The sequence below is a fragment of the Chiloscyllium plagiosum genome, chromosome 5 (genome assembly GCF_004010195.1).
Source record: "Chiloscyllium plagiosum isolate BGI_BamShark_2017 chromosome 5, ASM401019v2, whole genome shotgun sequence".
Lineage (NCBI taxonomy): Eukaryota > Metazoa > Chordata > Chondrichthyes > Orectolobiformes > Hemiscylliidae > Chiloscyllium > Chiloscyllium plagiosum.
In genome coordinates, this window is record NC_057714.1 from 8411400 (window position 1) to 8435738 (window position 24339).

Here is a 24339-nt window from a genome sequence, read left to right on the forward strand (position 1 = left end):
ATGGCGTGTTGCCAGCTCATCCATTTTAATTTTGCAGGCAGCGGCTGCTACGATAATTCCACTTCAGTGTTCATTACCATGCTCATCTCTTGTACTGAAGTGGTTTGGGCCTGCATGCAACAAAAGATGCACACATTCAGGCCTTGGGCCCTTAGATAATGAATAGCATTCATGCTGCAAAAGAACTAGGCAATGACCACCTCTAACAAGAGAATCTAACTATATCTCCTTACACTTGAAGTGCTTTACCATTACCCAATCCCCATCAAACAACATTCTGTGGTTATCATTGGCAAGACTGTGGCTGTCAGTGCAGATCAGAGGCTGGGTATTCAGTGTTTTGTAGCTCATGCTCTGTCGTCTCAAAGCCTGTCCACTATTTGCAAGGCACAAGACAGGAGCTGGGAAGAGGTGATTTTGTGTTAGTCTCTGGCAAACAAGGAAACATAAGCCAAGGCTAATGGTCTGGGGTCACGAGTTTACAGCAATTGGTGGAATTTAAAACAAAAAAGAAATTTAGAATCAAAGCTAGTCCCAGTAATGGCGAGGAGGAAATTAACTCATAAAAACTCATCTGGAGCATTATATGAGGAAATTTGCAGACTTTACCGGCCTCCATGTAACTCCAGAAAAATAGCAAGGTGAATGACTAATATGTCCATGGAAATGGCCTATCAAACTGCCATAGTGTTAAAAAAGAATGAAACCTAATGAACCCACCCAGCATCAATCTACATGCTGGAAACAATAGCAATGCACCCGGCCCAATCACCCTGTGAAATCTGTTTTGGGGGATGCATTCTGCTTAAGTTTGGAGAGTTGTCATTGGGAGCAGTCCAGAGAAAGTTCATTACGTTGACTCTGATTGTGAAGGGATTTTCTATAAGGAGAGGTTGAGTAGGTTGGTCTTGCTGTCATTAGTGTTTAGAAAAATGAGATGAGACCTTATCTTAATGCATAAAACTAAAATGGGGCTTGACTGTGCATAGAGCGAGGTTATTCCCCTTTTGTGAGGGAGTCCACGCCTGAGGGTTGAGTTTAGAGTAAAGAGTCGGAAATGTGTTGCTGGAAAAGCGCAGCAGGTCAGGCAGCATCCAGGGAACAGGAGAATCGACGTTTCGGGCATAAGCCCTTCTTCAGGAAGAGTAAAGAGTCACCCACTTAAGACAGATGAGGAGGAATTACCCCCTCAGGGTGAATCTGTGGAATTATTTATCACAGAGGGCTAATGTAGGTGGGTTGTTAAGCATATTCAGGGCTGAGATAGACAGATTTTTATTCATTAAGGGAATTCGAGGTTGTGGGGATAAGGCAGAAAAGTGGAGTTGAGGATTATCAGAATGGCCATGCTTTCAGTGAATGGCGGACAATGAGTCTTATGGTGAGGGACCAACATGAAAGAAAATCCTACCTGAGCTTGTCCTCAACAAGTTACTTTTATAGGTGCATTTGTTGCTTTCACTCCAGCCCATCCATTGTGTCCTACTGTCAGCTCTCATCACTCTTTCAGCTTCGCTTCTGTCCTGAACCAGGGTCGATCCTCTCACTTGATAGTAATGGTGCAATGGGATAGACGCTAGGCCAGGACTTTACAGACTGTTATCAAATACAATTGTACTGGTGGCCATAGCCCTTCCAGATGTCCAGTTTTGAATTTCGAGATCTGTATGAAATCTATTCAATTTGGTAGTGGTACCACACATTACAATGGAAAGTATCCTCATTATGAATATGGATCTTCATCTCCACAAGGACTGTGTGGTGGTCAAGAAAGTAGTCAGGTATAGCACAAAACAAGATCAATTCCTTGACTTTATGCAGTATGTACACTGAGATAGAAATACCATGAGCTCACATGCAGGACGTAAATGGTAGTTATTGGTGGGTCAGTGTTGCCTAAGGTTATTTTTCAAAAGGCTCCTGAAATAGACTATGGTTTGGGGTTCTTCCAAAGGTCTACGAACAAACTGTTCATGAGGTTTTGGCTTGACTGCATGAAAATTGTCAAGATAGCTACAAGTTGCTGACCAGTAGAGGATTTCAGATTGGAGTGCAAGCTGCAGGCTCTAGGCTCTCTGCCTGCACTCTTCTTTGGTGCTGACGATACTAGAATCTGGTTCCACAGAGATTCCACAACACTGACTATCTGACCCTTGAGTTTGTAATCTGAATGTGATAGTTCAAGTAACTTTTATATGTGGAAATGCAATTAAGCTATGCACTTAGTACTTTAAATGCAATCAGTGCAAGCTGTTTTGTTTATCTCATCCTCCTGTTAAGAACTATCTCTGATCATGTTTCTCAGAGTTCTGGTGAAAATAGTGTCTCTCAGCCTGTCTTATTCTGATCAAAACTTAAAAGCCTATTAACTTAACCACAAGAAATTCTTATTTCATAAAGCAAAGTAAATTATTATGGAATTTCTTTCAGTATCCTGTCATCTCAGAAGCTTCAAATTCTCACACCTTTAAGACGACCTCTTGTCCAAGAGTTTCTCAAATTATCAAGGAATCCTGATGAATGGCTTATTCCCAAAACATGAACTCTGCTGCTCCTTGGATGCTACCTGACCTGAGCTTTTCCAGTGCCACGCTTTTGGACTGGCTGAAGTGAAGCTACTAGCTGTCGTGTGATTTCCCACGGCATTCTATATCCATTTTATAAAGGTAGCATTGGCTATCTTATGTATCAGATAAGTACTATAATTACGTAGACATTACATCAGTGAGAAATGCACTTCCAAAAATAATTGAATTGATGAGTGAACTCATTTGATGTAACGTGTTGCTTTTCATAAACTAAACTTATAATACGGTAAAATGACATTTAGTAAAGGGTTATAAGAAACAATGCAAAATTGGTCAGTGTGATATGCTGCACATTTCATTTAGAAGAATTAAGATTTGAGGGAGAGGGAACAATGGGATGGATGGAATACATAATTAAATACCTTTCAATGTTGGTGCTGTGACATCTGATCATTAATTATCAATTAAGATGCAATTAAGAAAATGTAAAATTGGTAACCTGTAGCTAAATTTGTTTTAAGAGGAATTCAGCATTATCTGACAACAAAGCAGATGTCTTGTCCAATATAAGTGCATGTTTTCTCATTGTTTTGACAGCTGATAACTTAAAAACACGTTTAATACAATAATCTTGACTACAATAATCTTGACAAAGGTACAGGTGATGAAGCAATAGCCCCATCAACAAATAAAGTCAGAAGATTGGGATTTAGTTGATTTTATAATTGTTACATTGAGTGAGCAAATCCCTTCTCTTGAAGTCACTGTTGTATGCAAACTCCGATGCCTTGACCTATCCTCTTCCATAGTTTTGATCAAAAATTATAAATCATATGACAAAAGTCTATAATAGTACACTATGACTAATCACAATTAATATACAGGGGTTCTCTGTATGAATGTCCAACTTACGAGCACTCCTACTTATGAGGCGGCACGGTGGCACAGTGGTTAGCACTGCTGCCTCACAGCGCCAGAGACCCGGGTTCAATTCCAGCCTCGGGCAACTGTCTGTGTGGAGTTTGCACATTCTCCCCGTGTCTGCGTGGGTTTCCTCTGCGTTCTCCGGTTTCCTCCCACAGTCCAAAAATGTGCAGGTTAGGTGAATTGGCCATGCTAAATTGCCCGTAGTGTTAGGTGAAGGGATAAATGTAAGGGAATGGGTCTGGGTGGGTTGCTCTTCGGAGGATCGGTGTGGACTTGTTGGGCTGAAGGGCCTGTTTCCACACTGTAAGTAATCTAAATCTCATCTAATCTATGAATACAATCCCACACAGGCGTGTAATTTTAAAGATTTGGCATATGAACATTTCCTATTCTTATAGATGGCTATTTCATACTGTCTTGCATTGTGTTCCAACTTGCCGAGAAATTAACTTGCGGATGGAACCTGTTTGCAATCCATGAAGTGTCTGTATAGGCTATATTGTGTTAGCTTTTGTGAATATCCTTCATGCTTGTTACTGGTTCAAAGAAGGAAAAAGAAAAATTACTAATCTTCGATATAGTCTGTATCTATATAAATACAATGTAACAACAAGGTGAAGAAACGCCTGAAGAGTCATGTCAAAATCATTGAAATATAAGATGAAAGCTTTGAGTACAACTGTATTGGGATCATAATTCCACTCAAGACAGCGTGATGTATCCAGGGTTAATGCTTTGAGTCTGTGACTCCTCTGGAAAAGTGTAATTATCAAATTCAAAATGTGAACTCTGTTTCTCTCTCCACACATGCTGGCAGACCTGCTTAGTTTCTTCAGCGGTTTCTGTTTCTTCAGTTCCTGGTAATTGCGGTATTTTGCTTTTAGTTTATGTGGTGTGTCCAGGAACAGATTTAATAGATTGTGGCTTTATCAATTTTTGTTTTTGATGGGGTTCTCTGACCTAAATGTATGTTTTTGACACATTTGATGTAGTCTCCTCTTTGTGAGCGGTTGTCTGATTAGGCCCATTTCTAAAAATAATTTCATTCACTGAGTTTCTACTCAAACTTATTTGTGCATTGCCAATACAAAGTCAGGTATGTATCAATGTAAATGGGTTGAGTTTGAAGACTTAATTTTTCTTATAAGCTTTGTTTTAAAATTGTCCTTATGTTTAAGCATAACTTCAAGTTTTGTTCAAAAGATGAAAATAATTCTATCAGATCAACAAGCTGTTTTAATCATCATATCATCATATCATCCCTGATCCGATTTTAGGCAACAAATTCATTTTTAAAGACTTTTCTAATAATATTGTCATAGCGAGTTTTGAGAAGATTTGTAGCTCAGGTTAAGATTCTGAACGTACATTTGCTAGCTGAGCTGGAAGGTTCATTTTCAGATGTTTTGTCACCATATTAGGTAACATCATCAGTGAGCCTCCGGTGAAGTGCTGGTGTTATGTCTTGTTTTCTATTATGTATTTTGGGTTTCCTTGTGTTAGTGATGTCATTTATGGTTCTTTTTCTCAGAGGGTGGTAAATGGGATCCAAATCGATGTGTTTGTTGATAGAATTTCGGTTGGAATGCCATGCTTCCAGGAATTCTTGTGCGTGTCTCTGTTTGGCTTGTCCTAGGATGGATATGTTGTTCCAGCCAAAGTGGTCAAGAGTGTGGTGCTGGAAAAGCACAGCAAGTCAGGCAGCATCTGAGTAGCAGGAGAATTGACGTTTCTAGCATAATCCCTTCATCAGGACTCACCATCAATCTCTGATGAAGGACCTATGCCCGAACTGTCGATTCTCCTGCCCCTTGGATGCTGCCTAACCTGCTGTGCTTTTCCAGCACCACACTCTGATCGCCAGCATCTGCAGCCCTCACTTTTTCTCAGTCAAAGTGGTGTCCTTCCTTGTCTGTATGTAAGGATGCTAGTGATAGTGGGTCATGTCTTTTTGTGGCTAGTTCATGTTCATATATTCTGGTGGTTAGTTTTCTGCCTGTTTGTCCAATGTACTGTTTGGAGTTCATGCAAGGTATTTTGTAAATAACATTAGTTTTGCTTGTTGCCTGTATAGGGACTTTCAAGTTCATTAGCAGCTGTTTTAGTGTGTTGGTGGGTTTGTGGGCCACCATGATGCTAAGAGGTCTATATATTCTGGTGGTTAGTTTTCTGCCTGTTTGTCCAATGTACTGTTTGTTGGAGTTCATGCAAGGTATTTTGTAAATAACATTAGTTTTGCTTGTTGTCTGTATAGGGACTTTCAAGTTCATTAGCAGCTGTTTTAGTGTGTTGGTGGGTTTGTGGGCCACCATGATGCTAAGAGGTCTGAGTACTCTGGCAATCACTTCCAAAATGTCTTTGATGTAGCGGAGAGTGGCTAACATTTCTGGACGTGTTTAGTCTGCTTGTTTGGGTTTGTTACTGAGAAATCGGCGGACTGTGCTCATTGGGTACCCGTTCTTTTTGAATGCACTGTATAGGTGGTTTACCTTTTCTCTTCATAGTTCCTCTGTGCTGTAGTGTTTGGTAGCTCATTGAAATAATGTTCTAATTCAGCTTCATTTATGGTTGTTGAGATGATTGCTTTTGTAGTTCAGTATTTGATCTGCATGTGTTGTTTTTCTATAGACGCTAGTTTGAAGCTGCCCATTGACTGTTCGTTCTACTGTGTCATCCAGGAGTGGCAGTTTGTGGTTGTTTTCCTCCTCTGATGCCATAAGGATATTGTTGATGGTCTTGAAGGTTTCCTCTAATTTGTTTCATTTAGTGATGACAAAGGTGTCATCCACATAGCGGATCCAAAATTTCAGTTGGATGGTTGGCAGGGCTGTTTGTTCAAATCTGCATCATTGCCTCTGCTACGAACCCTGATATCGGAGATCCCATGGGTATTCTGTTGGTTTTGTTATTGAAAGTGAAGTGGCTGGTAAGGCATAAGTCCACTAGCTTGATGATGTCCTTGCTGATGAGGTTGGTGATGTCTGCTGTATGTGTCTTTGGTTCTTCTAATAGTGTAGTCAGTGTTTCTTTGGCCAGGTTGATGGATGTGAACAGGGCTGTTACGTCAAAGGAGACCATTATTTCATCTTCTTCTATCTTGGTGTCTTTGGTGTTCAGGAATGCTTGGGTGGAGTTAATGGAGTAGTGGGAGTCTTTGGTGTAGCTCCTTGTCTAATCTGTAAGTTGGTGTTCTGGGTAGCAAGACTATGGGTCTGAGGGGGGCTCCTGGTTTGTGAATTTTGGATTATCCATAGAAGTATGTTGTGTTGGATCTGTCTGGTTTCATTGTTTGGAAGTCTGTCTTGTTTAATTCCTCAAACCTTTGAAGTTTCCTGAGTAAGGCTGTAATTCGGTTCTCTAGTTGTCAGGTTGGGTCTACCACCACGTTTTGGTAAGTGTCGCTATCTGCAAGCAGTGCATTGCTTTCTCAATGTAGTCTGGTCAGTTTAAAATTACTGTCAAGCAATAAACCCAAACAAGCAGACCAAACCTGTCCAGAAACTCTTGCCACTCTCCCCTAGATCAAAGACATCTTGGAAATGACTGTCAGACTACTCAGACTTCTTGGCATCATGGTAGCCCTCAAAACAGCTGCTAATGAACTTAAAAGACCATATACAGAAGACAAGCAAAACAAATGTCATTTACAAAATACCTTGCTCGAACTGTAACAAATACTACATTGGACAAATAGGTAGAAAACTAGCCACCAGGATACATAAACATTAACTAGCCACAAAAAGTCATGACCCACTATCATAAGTATCCTGCCATGCAGATGAGGAAGGACACCACTTTAACTGGGACAACACATTCATCCTAGGACAAGCCAAACAGACGGACGTGTGAGAATTCCTAGAAGCATGGCATTCCAACTGGAACTCTTATCAACAAGCACATTGATTTGGAATCCATCTACCACCCTCTAAGGAACCAGAAATGACATCACCAATCCAAGGAAACCCAAAACACACAATAGAAAGCAATAAATAACACCAGTGCTTCACCGGAGGCTCAGTGACAATGTTACCTAGTATAGTGATGAAACATCTGAAAACAAAACTTTCAACTGCCTGAGAAAACTTACATCCGTAACAGTATTGTCTCTATTATCAGTTTGAGTAAAATAAAATCCAAATCCCATCTAAAGCTTTTCAAACCTATTTCGTGTCCTTGCATCCAGAACAGCCAACTTCATTTTTAAAACCCAAAGGCAGGAGTGCAATTAGCAGAAATTCCCAGTGGTGAAGACTTTATCCGGTGGGCATTAAATTTTGTAACTTTTGCACTGGTTAAGCAAATTTCAGCCTGCTTGTAGCATGATCTTTTTAAGACTAATTAATACTGAGATATACTGAAGGTAAGCTGCACTTAACCAGCATAAAAGACTGCAGAGTGATACACCAATTATGATCAAGAGCGTCAAAGGAAATCTCACAGTTGAAGGGAAACTCAAGATCTTTGAAATAGTATCTGTAGATTTACATCTGTATCATTAACATGGTAGAGTTCAAACAGACTGCTAAAGTGTACTTCCCTTTGGCATCTAGATCAGCAGTTGATGACATTCTATCATCTTGGCACCAACTAATATTTTTTACTTTTTGTACATTGTGGAGATTAGTTGACACAAGTAATATTGTTTGCAGGTTGCCTTATTTCCCAACAGCTATTCCTTACATAACTAACTTGAGAGTTTTGTTTTTTGTAGACAGTCTCTTAATCAAAATCTGATATTTTTCATGTTTTGACCAATATAATTTTGACCTAACAGTTGAACTAAAGCAAAATACTAGAGATGTGGTATCAAAACAAAATCCTGTAAGTATTCAGTAGGTCTGTAAGCATCTGTGGAAAGAATAAGACATTTCATCAGAACTGGGAAGAGTTAGCCATGTTTTGAGCAAGTAAAAGGAGAGTCGGGGAAAAAGAATAAAAGTGTATGTATTGATAAAGTGCAGGACTGGTGATTTTAAATGACAGACGGTTTGTCAGAAGTTAAAGGAAGTGATAATGGGACAAAAAACAAATGATGGGAGGAGGTGTGAATGACATGATCCTGTGTAGCTGCCAACTGAAAAGCAAAAATAGGGAGTGAAAGAGAAACTGATTTATATTTTTGAAAAGTCAACAAAAATGAAACAAAATTGGCCAAAAATTATAACCTAAAATTGTTGAACTGAATATAGAGTCCATAAGTTTGCAAGGTGCCCAGTTAAAAGTTTGCATTGGATATCATCAGAATATGCATTTAGATAAAAAAGCAGTAAATTCAGAGTAGGAACAAAGTTAGTAATTAAAATGACAGTTCACAGTAATAAGGGAGGTTTGCACTTTCAACCAATCCAGAGGATTATTTTCCTCTGGCTAATAAAGTATGATAATAGATCAGAAGATTTAGAATCTGTAAGAAATGAAAAGGGAAAGAGGATCTAGCACAACTAGTCTATTAGTCTCCAAAATTATAAAGTAGTACAGAGAATAGATCAAGAAATAATGAGGGTGTGTAAAAATGATAATACATTAATCACGGCTAATTTGAATGTTCATATAGAGTTAGAAAATCTGAGGTGGATGTGAGCAAGAATTCATAGTATATTCCAGAGGGTTACCTAGAATAGTTCTAGGCCAGTTACCATAATGTCTGTTATTGGGGAAAATATTCGAGTCTATTATAAAGAATGTAATAGCAAAATATTTAGAAATGTGAACAAGCACAATCAACGGAATTCACAAAGGAGAAATCAAACCTGTCAAATTTACTAGAATTCTTTGGGGAGATATTAAGTAGGATAGATCCAAGGGAAGCAGTGGATGTAATATATTTAGATTTTCATAAACATTTGATAAAGTTCTACACATTAGCCTGTTTAATAAGGTAAATGTCCTTGGTGTTGACAGTAGTATATTAATGTAGGTAGAATTAATAGAGGACAAAATTGGGATAATGAGGTATTTTCACGATACAAACTGTAACTGGTGGACTGTCACAGGGGTCAGTTGTGGGTGCAAATATTTACAATATACATCATAATGATTTAGATGAGGAAAGTGATTTCTTTGATAACAAGCCTGTGTATGACGCAAAAATAGGTGGGTGGCAAGTGTTGAGAATGGCAGTGTGCTTAAGAGGGATTTAGACAAGTTAAGCAAGTGGTCAAAAACTTGGTAAATGTGATATTGATAAATGTGAGAAACTGAGAGGTTTTACACATCAAGAAAAATAGAGGAGATGAATGTCAATTAAATGAAGGAAGACTACAAAAAGCTCCGGAACAGAGGCATTTGGGTGTCCTTGTGCATGAATCGCAAAGTTTACATCCAAATTTAGTGGGTACTGGAGAAGGCAAATGGGATGTTGATCTTTATTTCCTCCGGAGCAGCCAGAGGAAACCCATGCAGACATGGGGAGAATGTGCAAACTCCACACAGACAGTTGCCTGAGGCAGGAATTGAACCTGGGTCCCTGATGCTGTGAGACAGCAGTGCCAACCACTGAGCCACCATGCCGCCCCTTTATCAGAGGAAAGATATATTAGCATTGAAGGCAGTCCAGAGAAAGTTCACTGGATTGATACTAGGTATGGCGTGACTGCCTTGGAAGGAGAAGTAGAATAGGTTGGGGCTGAGCTTATTTGAATTTAGAAGAATGATAGGTGACCTTATTGAACAATGTAAAATCCTTAGAAGTTTCCGACAGGATCGATGCAGAAAGGTGGTTCCCCTCATGGGAGAATTTAGGACCAGAGGACATGATCTGAGAAGAAGGGGTCATACATGGGGATCATACATTTAAAACAAAGATCAGGAGGAATTTTTTTCTCCCCAAAGATAGTGAATCTGTGGAATTCTTTACTGCAGTTGCAGAGGACTGATCATCAAGCATATTCAATGCTGAGAGTGTTTTTTTTAAACAGTGAAGGAGATAAGGGTTGTAAGAGAAGGCAGGAAAATGGAGCTGAGGATGATCAAATGAGCTGTGGTCTCATTGTTGGAAGGAACTCAGTTTGCTGAATGGCCTACTTGTGCTCCCAGTTCTTATGGTCTTAAATTGAAATGAGCACAAATACATTTCTGTTTCGTTTGAAAGGTGCAATTGGTTTCTTCAATGATGAAAAGGGAAGGTGTTCTAAATTCTGTGGTTAGCTTGAAAGTGTAGTAGAATTGAGATGACTGGGAACAGTTGACAGGACAAGGGAGTTGTGGAGTGAATAGTTTCCTTGGAATTCTGTAAATGGGTTGGAGGAGTATGAGGAAGGAGAGAGAGGTGTTTTGTGGTAGCATCCCACTGACCATGGCGGAGGTCTATCTGTTGAATCTGGAAATTGATGCATTAGAAGGGGGAGATGAGGAAACGCTGCCATGACCCTGGGAGGAAACGGTAGGAGGGAGAGCAGAAGTGCACAATGGCTCACTATTTAGTTAACAGGTCACTATCCAGGGGAGATGGAAGGATGTGTCAAATAATTAACATTCAGCCTCTGTTAGATTGAAGTTGTTACACCAAACAATAGACCTACTCATGCCAGCAGGTTTGGTAATCATATGGTTGTGCCTGAGAGAGTAGTGTAATGCAAATTTATGGGGAGATACTGAGGTGGCTGATGCCACCTCAATTACAGTGTAAAGTTCGAAAGAGGGCAATGGGAAGGAGCCAGGTGGATGAAGAATATTGGAATTGACATCATAGTAAAATTTCTTACTAGAGTGTGATGTGTTAATTAGTGGAGAAAAATTGAAATTGTATGAGGCTGACCGCAGTATGGTTCATAGTGATTATTCTGTTCATCAAATAATAGATCACTACATGCAAGTACTTAAACAGTAGTTTGCAGAAACAATCCAGAATTAATATTACCTGCTTGTATTCTGGTTAAAGTTCTCAAAACACTAACAGACCCATTCTCCAAAAACTGCCTTTTTTATCCTTTAAAAAATACATTTCTTTAAACAAATCAAATGAGGCTCATTTTCCTTGGTATGTGGTTTTCATGAATTGTTACACCTAGGATGTGTAATCATATGTATTACAGCTAATGGCAGACAAATTGAAATCCTGGCTATTCATCCTATGATTGAGAAATGAATGACCTGGCCATGAATACTGTAAGGTAAAGGGGCCACAGGGCACATCTCTTTAAAATGGTTTCTGGGAGTGGCTGCCAAGAAATTACATATTTTTGCCATACCCTTTGGAATTCACAGTCTCCACATGCAGATTCTCTGGAACATATTTAAGTGCAGTTATTTGTGGGTAGCGGCTCCATCTTGCGTGCCTAAGATGCCATTGCACCTACTTGTTATGCTTCCCTTCGTGTTCGCTTCTTTCCTCCATTTTATTTCTAGTTGGTTCAAAATGATCTAAAAAGGAGCACAGGTGTTCACTGAGCAAAATACTCTAGTTTCATCAGAAACTGTTATTGAATTTCATCTGGTTAAAACTGACATCGTTATATGTACATATGCAAATATATACTTTCTGAATAAGTATATGTATTTGTATGAGGGGGAAAAAGACACTACCTTTTAGAACATTATTTTTAAATATGCAATTTCTTTGTTTTGTGTAGTTCAGCGATCCCCTCCAATACCTGCCCAGGAACTAACTCAAATTCTGAAAGCTGGATATTTGGAAAAACGCCGAAAAGGTAAGCAATGGTTTTGCATTGTGTGCAACAAAAAGCTATTAATGTACAACCCTGACTATTATTCTTATTTTACAATCTCTTATGTTACAGGCACCTTAACGACTGGTATCAGATGCCCATTTTGCAGGTGTCCTCACTTTCTAATTAACTTTTTTATGTATATGTATTTTTAGAGAAACAAGTCTTGAAGAACAAGCTGAGATCATGACAGTCAGTTGTGACCATGCTGAGAATCCCCATGTGTGTCACTATTTATTTCTGTTCCTTAACGGTTTGATGTCTACATTTCTGTTTCCTTACAAACACTATCACTCAGCAATGTATTTCAGTGATAAGCTACATTGCTAATTACTATTCCCTAACATGAGGGCAGTCGCAGTAGAAAACCAGAGGGACTGTGATAACAAGTTGTGCCAACATACTGAAACCTCTTCAGGGATGACATAACATCTGAAGGGCAAAAAGCATATCAGGCCACATTTTATGGAGTCATGAAACTAGTTTTCTGTTTGAACATTGAATTTGCAGGAAGATGATTGATAGCTGAAACTCATGCACTTGTCCATCAGTGGATGAGAAATAGAGACATCTACCTTTGCATTCCAAAAGCAAAGTTCCTCCAAAAAAAAACAAATCAACAGTAAGAACAAAGAGAAGCTGCCTGCCTGCAGCAACTGGAAGAGTGCATGACTACATTTTTTGGACAGGAAAGGATAGCCCCTTTTGCTTTCCTTGATTCTGGAGGCTGGTGTGGATGAAGGCAGTTTTGAAAATTTAACCCCATGACCTAATGAACATGTATATGTAATGACTGATATTGATTCCCCAATCTATGTTGTTTCGCCCCCCCCCACCACCACCACCACCAAACCAACTCTCCCTATCCTATTTACTGATTTCTGAACTCCCTTGGTTACCAGTGCCAATGCTCATGAGATTTAAATAATCATCTGTTTCCAATTGTATTGAAATAACAATAAGATATTGATTGAACTCATTATTTATGCTAATTTTAACTGAGTGTTTGGCTTATATCTATTACAGATCACAGCTTCTTTGGATCTGAATGGCAAAAACGTTGGTGTGTACTTAACAACAATGTCTTCTATTACTATGGAACAGAAAAAGGTAATTTAACTTTTACATACAGTCATACATATAATTTCATCAGTGAACATGCCAAACTGCTCCAATAATTCTACTCCAAAGTTCAAACTGCAACCTCTAAGCCCAGATATCCCTCACTCTCTATTAAAGTGAAATAACCAACCCTGATTCAAGTAAGGATTATGGAAGAGCGCCAAGCAACTGTAACAGAGTTAATAAGCCATTGACACAGCGACATAAGATTAAATATATACTAAACAATGGAAGTTGTGTGTGCTACTGACAGAGCAAAGTGATTGCACATTTTGTTTTTATTATTCATTCAAGGGGCATGGATAGCTAGCCAGTTGTCACTCTGAACTACTGCAGTATTGTGGTATAGGTACACCTACAAATGCCATTGGGAAGGGAATTCCAGGATTTTGAATCAGTAACAGTGATATAGTTACAATTTTGGATGGTGTGTGGCATGGAAGGGAACTTACAGGTGATGTTATTCCCACGTATCTGCTGTATTTTCCTTTTGGGTGGTTTAGGTTGCCAATTTGGAAGGTGCTATCAAAGGAACCTTTGTAAATGGTATGCACTGCTGCCACCATATATCCGTGGTAGAGGGAATGAATTTTGAACATATTAGATGGGTTGCGAGGCAAGGAGACTGCTTTGTCCTGGATAGTGTCTCACATCTTGGCTCCTGTTGAATCTACATTCATGCAGGTGAGTTACTTACCTCAGGATTCTCAGCTTCTGACCTTCTCTCGTAGCCACTGTATTTATATTGCTGGTCCAGTTTAGTTTTTGGTTAATGGTAATTTCCAGGATGTTAATGGTAGAAGACTTAGACAGTAGTTGCATCAATGAGCATCAACAGATGATGGTTGCTTTCAGTCTTGTTAGAAATGGTCATTGTCCAGCACTTTCGTGGTGCAAATGTTACTCGTCACTTCTCAATCCAAGCCTGAACATTGGCCAGATCTTGTTGCATTTGGACGATGCCTGCTTCAAACATTTGAGGAGTTGCGAATGATGTTGAATACTATGCAATAATCATTGAGCATCCCCACTTCTGATCTTGTGATGCAGGGAAGATTGTTGATGATGTAGCTGAAGATTGTTGACTGTGGAACACTACCCTGAGAAATGAATGTTGCAGCGATAACTGGCTGCCAATAGCCACAACCCCATTAATAATTATTAATGAATAGTTAAGGTCAAGGCTCTGTAATCTTACCACATCCAGTTGTGAACAGTGACGGACAGTTAAAAACTGAGCAGGAGGGCATTTCATGCGCATCCAGATCCTCAATGATGGCAGAAGTGATCACATTACTGCAAAAGACAAGGTTGACGTATCTGCATTCATCTTCAGTGACAAGAGCTCCTTGGATGATCCATTTCTGCTCCTGTCCATGCTCCCCAGTACCACTGATGCTGATTTTCAACAAGTTCACTTTGTCTACTTGGTATCAAGAAATAGTCAAGTATGCAGAACAGACTCGACCCTAACAACATTGCAGCTACAATATTAAAGATTTGTAGCCCAGTACTAGCTGTAGCTCTATTCAAGCTGTTCAGTATATTAACGTTGACAAAGTGGAAAATTTGAGCTGAAAATGTGTTGCTGGAAAAGCACAGCAGGTCAGGCAGCATCCAAGGAGCAGGAGAATCAACGTTTCGGGCATGACGCCTTCCAATAAAAAATGGAAAATTTGTCAGGATATGTCCTTTAGAGAAAAACAGGACACATCTAATCTGGTCAATTTCCATCTCATCAATTAACTTTGAGTAAGTGGTGTTATCAAAGGGCACATGTTTATTAATCTGCTTGGTTTGAGTTCAGCCAGGGCCCCTCGAATCCAGATTTCAATAAAGCCTTGGTTCAATTATGGACAAAGCAGCCAAATTCCAGAAATGAATTTACCACAAGATGTCTTTTGACTAAATGTGAGAGAGAAAAGTCCTAGCAAAGTGAAAACCACTGGTTGTTGGGGAAAGCTGTTCACCAATTGGCGTAATACCCAGCCTAAATGAATATGGTTGTAAGGTTGGCTGTGGTGTCCAGTACAAATCATTTCAGCCTCTTGGGGCATTGCTGTTACTTTTATCATTCATTGTTTCCCAAGCTCTACCATTGTTCACCTGCTTCTCAATTACTTAACCTCCATCGTTAAATCAGAAGTCGGGACATTTACTAATGGTTGCAGTGTTTGTGACTTCTCAGATTCTAAAACTGTCTGTGTTTGTCTGCAGCAAGACCTGAAGAACCTCCAGGCTTAAGCTGATAAGGTGCAAATAATATTTGTATGATGTTAAGGGCCAAACACTGACAATCTTGAATAAGAGAGAATCTAGCCATCTCCTCTTGAAATATAATGGTATTACCATCATTGAATCCCTAACTATTCCACATCCTGGGGATTATTGTTGAACAGAAAGTTCACTGGACCAGATGTATACAATTTGAGGCTAGATGAGCAGGTGAGAACATAGGAACTTTCTAGTAAGTAACTTGCCCCAGGTTCCCTCAAAATCTGTCTGCCATTGTTACAACCTGGTGGGAAGGAATGAAATGACACCCCTCTTCTCAACTGCCCCAGTTGGTTGCAACAGAAGGTTCAGTCCTATAATGTGAGTCTGTTGTTTTATCCAATCAAAAATGTTGGCAGTTTTTACTGTAAGTAATAGAGTCAAACACAAGGTTTTCTTGAATGATTGATTTTATTACCTGCTAGTCCCAGGAAAATAAAAAGACAAAGTCAATCATATTACACATAAGTTCGAATGTACAGAGTTAAAAAGAGTGTTCAAAGCAAAGGAAAATAAAAGAATGTGTAGATCAGCGTCCTCATGTAAGTTTTAATCTCAGACTGCAGTTGTTTTCCTGGAGGTAATCCGTTGTGAGTATTGTATTAACTTTTAATTTCTGAGTTCTGTTTCTTTCCAGTCAGTGCTTTCATCTAGGAGCTTTGTTCTCCTTTGTACTACCTAAAAACAGTAACTTGAAATAATTGAGTGCAAGGGTCGCAGACCTGAAAAATTAATTCTAATTTCTATCCACAGCTGCTGCCAGACCTGCTGAGCATTACCAGCAATTTCTGTATTTGCAATTGAAATAGAAACTTATTTGTATGCTCTGTGTCTATTAACTATGTTTCAGGCTTGATAATTGCAGGCGATATGTAGATTCACATGGTGTAAATCAAATGAACTGTTTGCACTTTCCTTGGAATGTGGCTGATTGGTTTCATTGCATTGAAGGCAAATGCCAATTTCAGTTTAACTATCTTTAGTTTAATCCACATTGGTTTCTTAAAACTTGGCCAACTTGTGTGGTTCAGGTGGCACCCATGTTTTTAGTCCTTTTTAAAAACTATTTCATATTGGAAAATCACAGTTAATAAATTTGTCAATGCAATTCCAAGAGCAATAGCATGTATTTCATTTTATAATATACCATCTGCAAAGCACAAGATGTGTGTTTTGGATGTAAGCAGGCAAAATGGGAGCAGAGAAAGATCATTTGACACCTTGAGTTAACTCCACTCAGTGAGATCATGTCTAATCTGTTTGTTTTAGATTCCATATTCCCAACTATCCCAATAACCTTCAATTCTTATTAGCCAAGGGAATCTAATGACCTTGGCCTTACAGATATTAAATAATACTGTCACCTTCAGCACCTTAGGTAGAGAGTTCTGAAGTGCCTCAACCTTTGGCAAGAAAGAAGTTCTCCTTATCTCAGTCCTTAGAGGTGCCCCCTAATGTTAAAACAGAACCTCTTGGTTTTGGACTGACCCACAGGATGCAACATCCTTTTCCTCATTCATTTTATCAAGATCATTAAGGATCTTGGGCGGCACGGTGGTTAGCACTACTGCCTCACAGTGCCAGAGACCTGGGTTCAATTCCCGCCTCTGACTATGTGGAATTTGCACATTCTCCCTGTGTCTGCGTGGGTTTCCTCCGGGTGCTCCGGTTTCCTCCCACAGCCCAAAGATTAGGTGAATTGGCCATGCTAAATTGCCCGTAGTGTTAGGTGCAGGGGTAAATATAGGGGAATGGGTCTGGGTGGGTGCGTTTCGGCGGGTCGGTGTGAACTTGTTGGGCCGAAGGACCTGTTTCCACCCTAAGTAATCTAATCTAATTAGATTAGAATACGTTACAGTTTGGAAACAGGCCCTTCAGCCCAACAAGTCCACACCAACCCGCCGAAGCACAACCCACCCATACCCCTACATTTACCCCTTACCTAACACTACGGGCAATTTAGCATGGCCAATTCACCTTACCTGCACACCTTTGGACTGTGGGAGGAAACTAGAGCACCCGGAGGAAACCCACGCAGACACGGGGAGAATGTGCAAACTCCACGCAGACAGTCGCCTGAGGCGGGAATTGAACCCAGGTCTCTGGCGCTGTGAGGGAGCAGTGCTAACTACTGTGCCACCGTGCCGCCCCAAATCCTATATACTTTAACCAAGTTACTCATCACTGTTCTGAATTCCAATGGAAACAAGCCTAATCTGTGCAAACTATCTTCATAAGGCAACCTACTCATTCCAGGTATCAATATAGTAAACCTCTGAACTTCTAACTTTACATTCATTCCTTCCTTAATGAAGACATCAAAATGCTACACATTGACATACAGTATTCAGCACAGGGTCTCACCAACACCCTAATAACTGAAGCGTAACTTTATTATGAAGGAGTTGAATGTAAAAATAACAAATTATATTGTCCCATTGGCCTTCCTGATTATGTGCTGTATTTACTTAGTATCCTTGTGACTCATACTGTAGGACATTTAGACCCTTCTGTACCTTGGAATCTCCATTTAAGTAATACTCTTTTTCTCCCTTTTTTCTAAATTGTACAACTTGATATTTTCCCACAATGTACTTCATCTGCCAGATTTTTGACCACTCGCTCAACCAATCAATATCAGTTTGCATCCTTATTATTTCACTTTCATGATATAGGCAGAATCTATGGAATTTTGAAAAATTAACACCAATGCATCTATTATCTCATAAGCAACCTCTAAGTCCTGAGGATGTAGTTCATCTGGAATTCTTCTTTGCGATGAGTGTAGTTCCAGTAACACTCAAAAAAAACTTGATACCATTCAGAACTAAGCAACCCACTTGATTGGCACCGTATCTATCACCCAAACATTCACTCCTTTCACAGGAGCAGCACAGTGGCTCAGTGGTTATCACTGCTGCCTCAGAGCCAGGGACCTGTGTTCAATTCCAGCCTCGGGTGATTATCTGTGTGGAGCTTGCACATTCTCCCCATGTCAGCGTGGGTTTCCTCCAGGTACTCCGGTTTTCTCTCTCAGTCTAAAGATGTGCAGATTGGATGGATTGGCCATACTAAATTGTCCACAGTGACCAGCTATGTGCAGGCTAGGTAGGTTAGTCATTGGAAATGCAGGGTTACATGGATAGAGTAGGGTGGTGGGTGTGGTTGGGATGCTCTTCGGGGGTCCGTGTGCACTTGATGGACTGCATGGCCTGCTTCTATGATTGATCGATATTGGTTGTAGGAGAAAGTGAGGACTGCAGATGCTGGAGATCAGAGTCAAAAGGTGTGGTGCTGGAAAGGCAGGAGAATTGACATTTTGGGCATAAACCCTTCATTCCTGATGATGGGCTTATGCCCAAAACGTCAATTCTCCTGTTCCTCGATTACTGCCTGACCTGCTGTGCTTTTCCAGCACCACAGATATTGGTTGTAGTTTGTACCATTTACAAGATTCCCTGTAGCAGTTTGCCAGATTACCTTTAACAACGAGCCTGTGACCTCTGATATCTAGAAGGATATGGTGAAGCCATGAAACAATCTCGAGGGAACACTCATTGCTTGTTCTGTTAATTAGTGTGGCTGTAAAATGACTCATGACATTGACTCTCCGTACCCTGAGGGCAATTAGTGATGGGCATTAAAGACTACCTTATCATTGTCTCCTAAATCAAAGTAATGCTTTGAACATATTAGTCTGATGTTGTGGCTCATTGCTGTTATTTTTAACACCAATTGTTGAGATCCATTCATATAGATAAAATATATGAAATCTTTGTTTTATAATGTATTTGCAGATAAACAGCAAAAAGGTGATTTTGTCATAGATGGCTACACAGTCCAGCTGACAACTACCATCAGAAAAGATGCAAAGAAGGATTGCTGTTTTGAACTCTCTGCTCCTAATAAACGACTGTATCAGGTTTGTGTATTTTTATTTGATTTAATAGAATTTGTACCACTTAGAGTCATAGAGATGTCCAGCACGGAAACAGACCCTTCAGTCCAACTTGTCCATGGCGACCAGATATTCAAACCTAATCTAGTCCCATTTGCCAGCACTTGGCCCATGTCCCTCTAAACCCTTCCAATTCATATACTCATCCAGATGCCTTTTAAATGCAGTGGTTATACCAGCTTCCACCACTTCCTCTGGCAGCTCATTCCATTCACGCACCACCCTCTGTGAAAGAGTTGGCCCTTAGGTGCCTTTTATATCTTTTCCCCCCTCCCCCTAACCTATACCCTCTAGTTCTGGACTCCTCCACCCCAGGGAAAAGACCTTGTCTATTTATTCTATCCATGCCCCTCATGATGTTATAAACCTCTATAAGGTCACCCCTCAGCCTCTGATGCTCCAGGCAAAACAGCCCCAGCCTATTCAACCTCTCCCAATAGCTCAAATCCTCTAACCCTGGTAACATCCTTTATAAATCTTTTCTGAACCCTTACAAGTTTAACAACATCCTTCCGATAGGAAGGAGACTAGAATTTCATGCAATGTTCTAACAGAAGCCTAAACAATGTCTTGTACAGCTGCAACATGACCTCCCAACTCCTATATGCCTGCTGAAGGGCTTTTGCCCAAAGCGTCAATTCTCCTGCTCCTCGGATAGTGCCTGACCAACTGTGCTTTTCCAGCACCACACTGTCAACTCTAATCACCAGCACCTGCAGTTCTTACTTTCTCCCAACTCCTATACTCCATGCTCTAGCCAATAAGGGAAAGCATACCAAACGTTTCCTTCACTATTCTATCTACCTGCAACTCTACTTTTGAGGAACTATGAACCTGCACTCCAAGGTCTCTTTTTCAGCAACACGCCCCAGGACCTTACCATTAAGTGTATAAGCCCTGCTCTGATTTGCTTTTCCAAAATGCAGCGCCTTGCAGTTATCTAAATTAAACTCCATCTGCCACTCCTCAGCCCATTTGCCCAACTGATCAAGATCCCCTTGTACTCTGAGGTAACCTTCTTGAATTGAAATGAATTCACTGTCCACTACACCTGTAATTTTGGTGTTATAGAGTCATAAAAATGTCCAGCATGGAAACAGACTCTTTGGTCCAACCTGTCCATGCCGACCAGATATCCCAACCGAATCTAGTCCCACCTGCCAGTACCTGGCCCATATTCCTCCAAACCCTTCCTATTCATATACCCATCCAAATGCCTCTTAAATGTTGCAATTGTACCAGCCTCCACCACATCCTCTGGCAGCTCATTCCATACACGTACCACCCTCTGCATGAAAGATTTGCCCCTTCGGTCTCTTTTATATCTTTCCCCTCTCACCCTAAACCTATGCCCTCTAGTTCTGGACTCTCCAACCCCAGGGAAAAGACTTTGTCTATTTATCCTACCCATGCCCCTCATAATTTTGTAAACCTCTATAAGGTCACCCCTCAGCCTCTGACGTTCCAGGGAAAACAGCCCCATCCTGTTCAGCCTCTCCCTGTAGCTCAGATCCTCCAACCTGGCAACACCCTTGTAAATCCTTTCTGAACCCTTTCAAGTTTCACAACATCTCTCCGATAGGAAGGAGACCAGAATTGCACACAATATTCCAACAGTGGCCTAACCAGTGTCCTGTACAGCCGCAACATGACCTCCCAATTCCTGTACTCAATACTCTGACCAATAAAGGAAAGCATGTCAAAAGCCGCCTTCACTATCCTATCTACCTGCGACTCCACTTATAAGGAGCTATGAACCTGAACCTGAACTCCAAGGTCTCTTTGTTCAGCAACACTCCCTAGGACCTTACCACTAAGTGTATAAGACCTGCTAAGATTTGCTGTCCTTCATAACTTTGCCTTTGCTAATTGATGAGTTCTCCTGTTTGTCTCAGGCATGGAAAGCTTTCCTCCTGAGGTTTTAGCTGATGTGGTTATTCTTGTCAAACTAGTCTTGGTATTTCCTAGTCTTGTAGTCGATGGTTTCTTACTGGCATGAGATAATGGCAGTCTTCTTGCACTCCATTAAAATGAACTCTTTGGAGATTTTGGTGAAGATATTGTTAAATGTTCACTAGCCTGCTCGGCTCTTAAAGCTGCTCAATGTTGAGCTTTTTTCTGAATTAATTCTTTGCCTTCAACTACTTCTGATGGCTATTGTGGAGCAGATGAGCCAGTAGTCTATCCAGCAGTTGTCTACACTGGTCATCGCTTTGGTAATGAGGACAATCCTTTGGTCTCTGGATCACACCATAGCAAGTTGATCATCTGTCAGTGCTTTGGTGTGGATGCCTCCAAGAAATCTTGAACTTGTCTTTATGACAAAGCAGTATATTGGTGATGATCAGCTGGTGTTCTGCACATTTGGTGAGTAGGAAAATTCCATTGGAGTTGTAATACAATTTATTTCCTTTCTGATGGTCCTTATTGAAAGTTGGGAGTTCTTTCTAGCCCTACCATTGAAGTCTCCAAGGAGAGGATAATTTTATCTATCTTATGGATGTTGGTGAGTATAGTGAACAAGGTGAAGTGGAAACCTTCTTTGAACTCATTACTAATGTTAAGGGTTGGAGCACAGGCACTGATGATCATTTACTGCTGGTTCTTGGCAAGACAAAGAGTCAAGAGGCGATCAATGATGCCAGCAGGGAGCTCCGAAACACAGCTGTTGTGTTTGTTCTTGGTTGTGAATCTAATTCCATGTGTTCTGGGTTAATTTGTTTGATTTTCTCTCAGCCCTTTGCCTGCTCTTCAAGTCTCCTTCAGGGCATCAATATCAGTGTTGAAGTTGAAAGAGTCCATGGGCAATAAGGGGTGTTATTCTTTCTGTAAGATAGTTTTGCTCATTACCCATGTGGGTTTGTACATTCCAGGTTCGAAGATTGAGTTTCCTGTTGGTTTTCAGACTGCAAGTACATGGGCCTTCTGGATATAGTCTTTCAGCTAGGTGTGTGATGGGACTGACTATTTTAAGAGCATCCTTCTAGTTCCTTCCCCAGTCTGGGTGAGCAGAATGGATCCTGAAGAGGGCTACTCAGTCATGAAGAAAGCTGTCAAAATGCTCTTCTGTTCCTATTCCAAGAACGAAACAACAGAGTCAAACTCTGCTGATCCAAACCTAGGGATATCAAGATCTCTCAATCCTGTCCCCGTCACCTCTTGTATTGCTGCAAGGCTTGTGCTGTGTGTTTGTGGTGTATTGAATTGCTCAAAGTGGATGCCTTGCGTGGGACATCTTTTAACGTGGGATTTCTGTTGCATTCTAGTGACAAGGAAGTTTTAATGACTGGGAATCTCCCTACTGCTGCAGCCTTCATCTGCCATATCAGCCATTGAGATTTCATAAAAATCCTCCACTTGCCTCTCTGTTAAGGACTTGTTTTGGATTGCACTTCATCTGGCTCCTCCCCTCTGACCTTAGCTTCATAGGTGACTCAACCAGGAGTTGAGAACTCATAATGGCATCACTCTTGGGAACAACTGAACACTCAAGCTTTTTCACAATAGCAAGGTTGCAATCTATGGAAATGATACCGGCATCTATTATATTGCATTAGAGTGAAGGTCACTATCTCCAGAGGAAGATGGGGAAGAGGAGTAAGTAATATAGAATCAAACTTTTAGTTGACCTTGCGAAGTCAGTTTTGTTTGGACCATGCCCCAAGCAATACTTCAGTCTCTGTCCATTGCCTCAAGTGTTTCATAATTCTGTAATGATTGAATTTCTCTTCTGCCACATTTCCCCTCATTGTCTTCCTTAAATTTGTTCTCCCTATTTAATTGCAGCCTATCTCGATAGGCCTAATAGCAACAGTCCTGACTACTAATGAGTTACAACTCTTTAATACTTGTATAATTTGTGTATACTACATGCTGTGAATGCATTAAAGTTTCATAACCCCCTTGATAACAGATTCTTCATCTGTTTTCAAAATCTCTTCAATTCAGTTTATAGGGTGTACATGCAGATTATTGAGCTATGAATCAATATAGATTACAAGATTGGTTTGCTGCACAGTCTTCCACTACAAGTCTTACTGCGAGTGTTCGCTGAGGGGATAGCTTCCTGTGTTTTATTCCCCCTTGGCCAGGACCTTCCAGGATATTCTTGGCCTTGCTCAATGGGGACTTGAGCAGGGTTCAAGCATCCACTGGGGTCACTCCAAACCCTTCACTGTTGCCATGCTGGGGAGGTATAAAATGTATGTTGTCAGGCAATGGCTGGAAGTCAAGATGTTTAACCATCTAATCAACACTTTTCAAATACGCGACCCTCAGGCTGTTGTAACTGGTTCCCCCGAATCTTTGTGACCTCTTTGACCTTGGTCTCTGTAGCTGATAGCTCCTGGCTGCTGTGTAATTTAGTTTGGCCAATTTTTCTCGTCATCCCTGATTACACTGGCTGTGGGTCAGATTTAGAATGTCCAATTTTGGATGGTGGCCACATTAACTTGCTGAACCTGTTAAATTTTACAAAAATTGCATTTGAGGAATCATAAATTTGATGTTTCTGGCTCACCTGTAACCAGTCATAACATTTATACCCCTTTCCCTCCCCCTCTTATCCCCCTCCCCACAAAAGGCACCTTGTCAGAATGCAGCAATAGGTTAATATTACTGGGCTACTATTCCAGAGGCCAGGACTCCTCCTTCTGAAGTATGAGGCTGTGTACACACAATGGTGACCAGTGCGTATCTAGAAACACTGCCCGATTTTTATCTCTAGCTATGCACTGGAAGGAGGACAGGGCAGGAAATCTGGACGCCACTGTTTAGAGGTTTCCAACGCCATTCTGGATGTAGGAATTTCGGAACTGCTGCAATTTACAATGAACTAATCACATTTTGTAAGCTTCTCTGAATC

General features: G+C 40.5%; 1 protein-coding gene across 5 annotated transcripts in view; it reads left to right on the top strand.

Moving 5' to 3' along the window:
- Positions 1-24339, top strand: part of skap2 (src kinase associated phosphoprotein 2) — a 277737-nt gene that overhangs the window by 160242 nt on the left and 93156 nt on the right. For all 5 annotated transcript variants that reach the window (XM_043689567.1, XM_043689565.1, XM_043689566.1 and 2 more), the window contains exons 5-7: positions 12026-12103; positions 13148-13231; positions 19315-19439. In XM_043689567.1, the coding sequence (XP_043545502.1) occupies positions 12026-12103; positions 13148-13231; positions 19315-19439 (287 nt within the window). The remainder of the gene's footprint in view (positions 1-12025; positions 12104-13147; positions 13232-19314; positions 19440-24339) is intronic.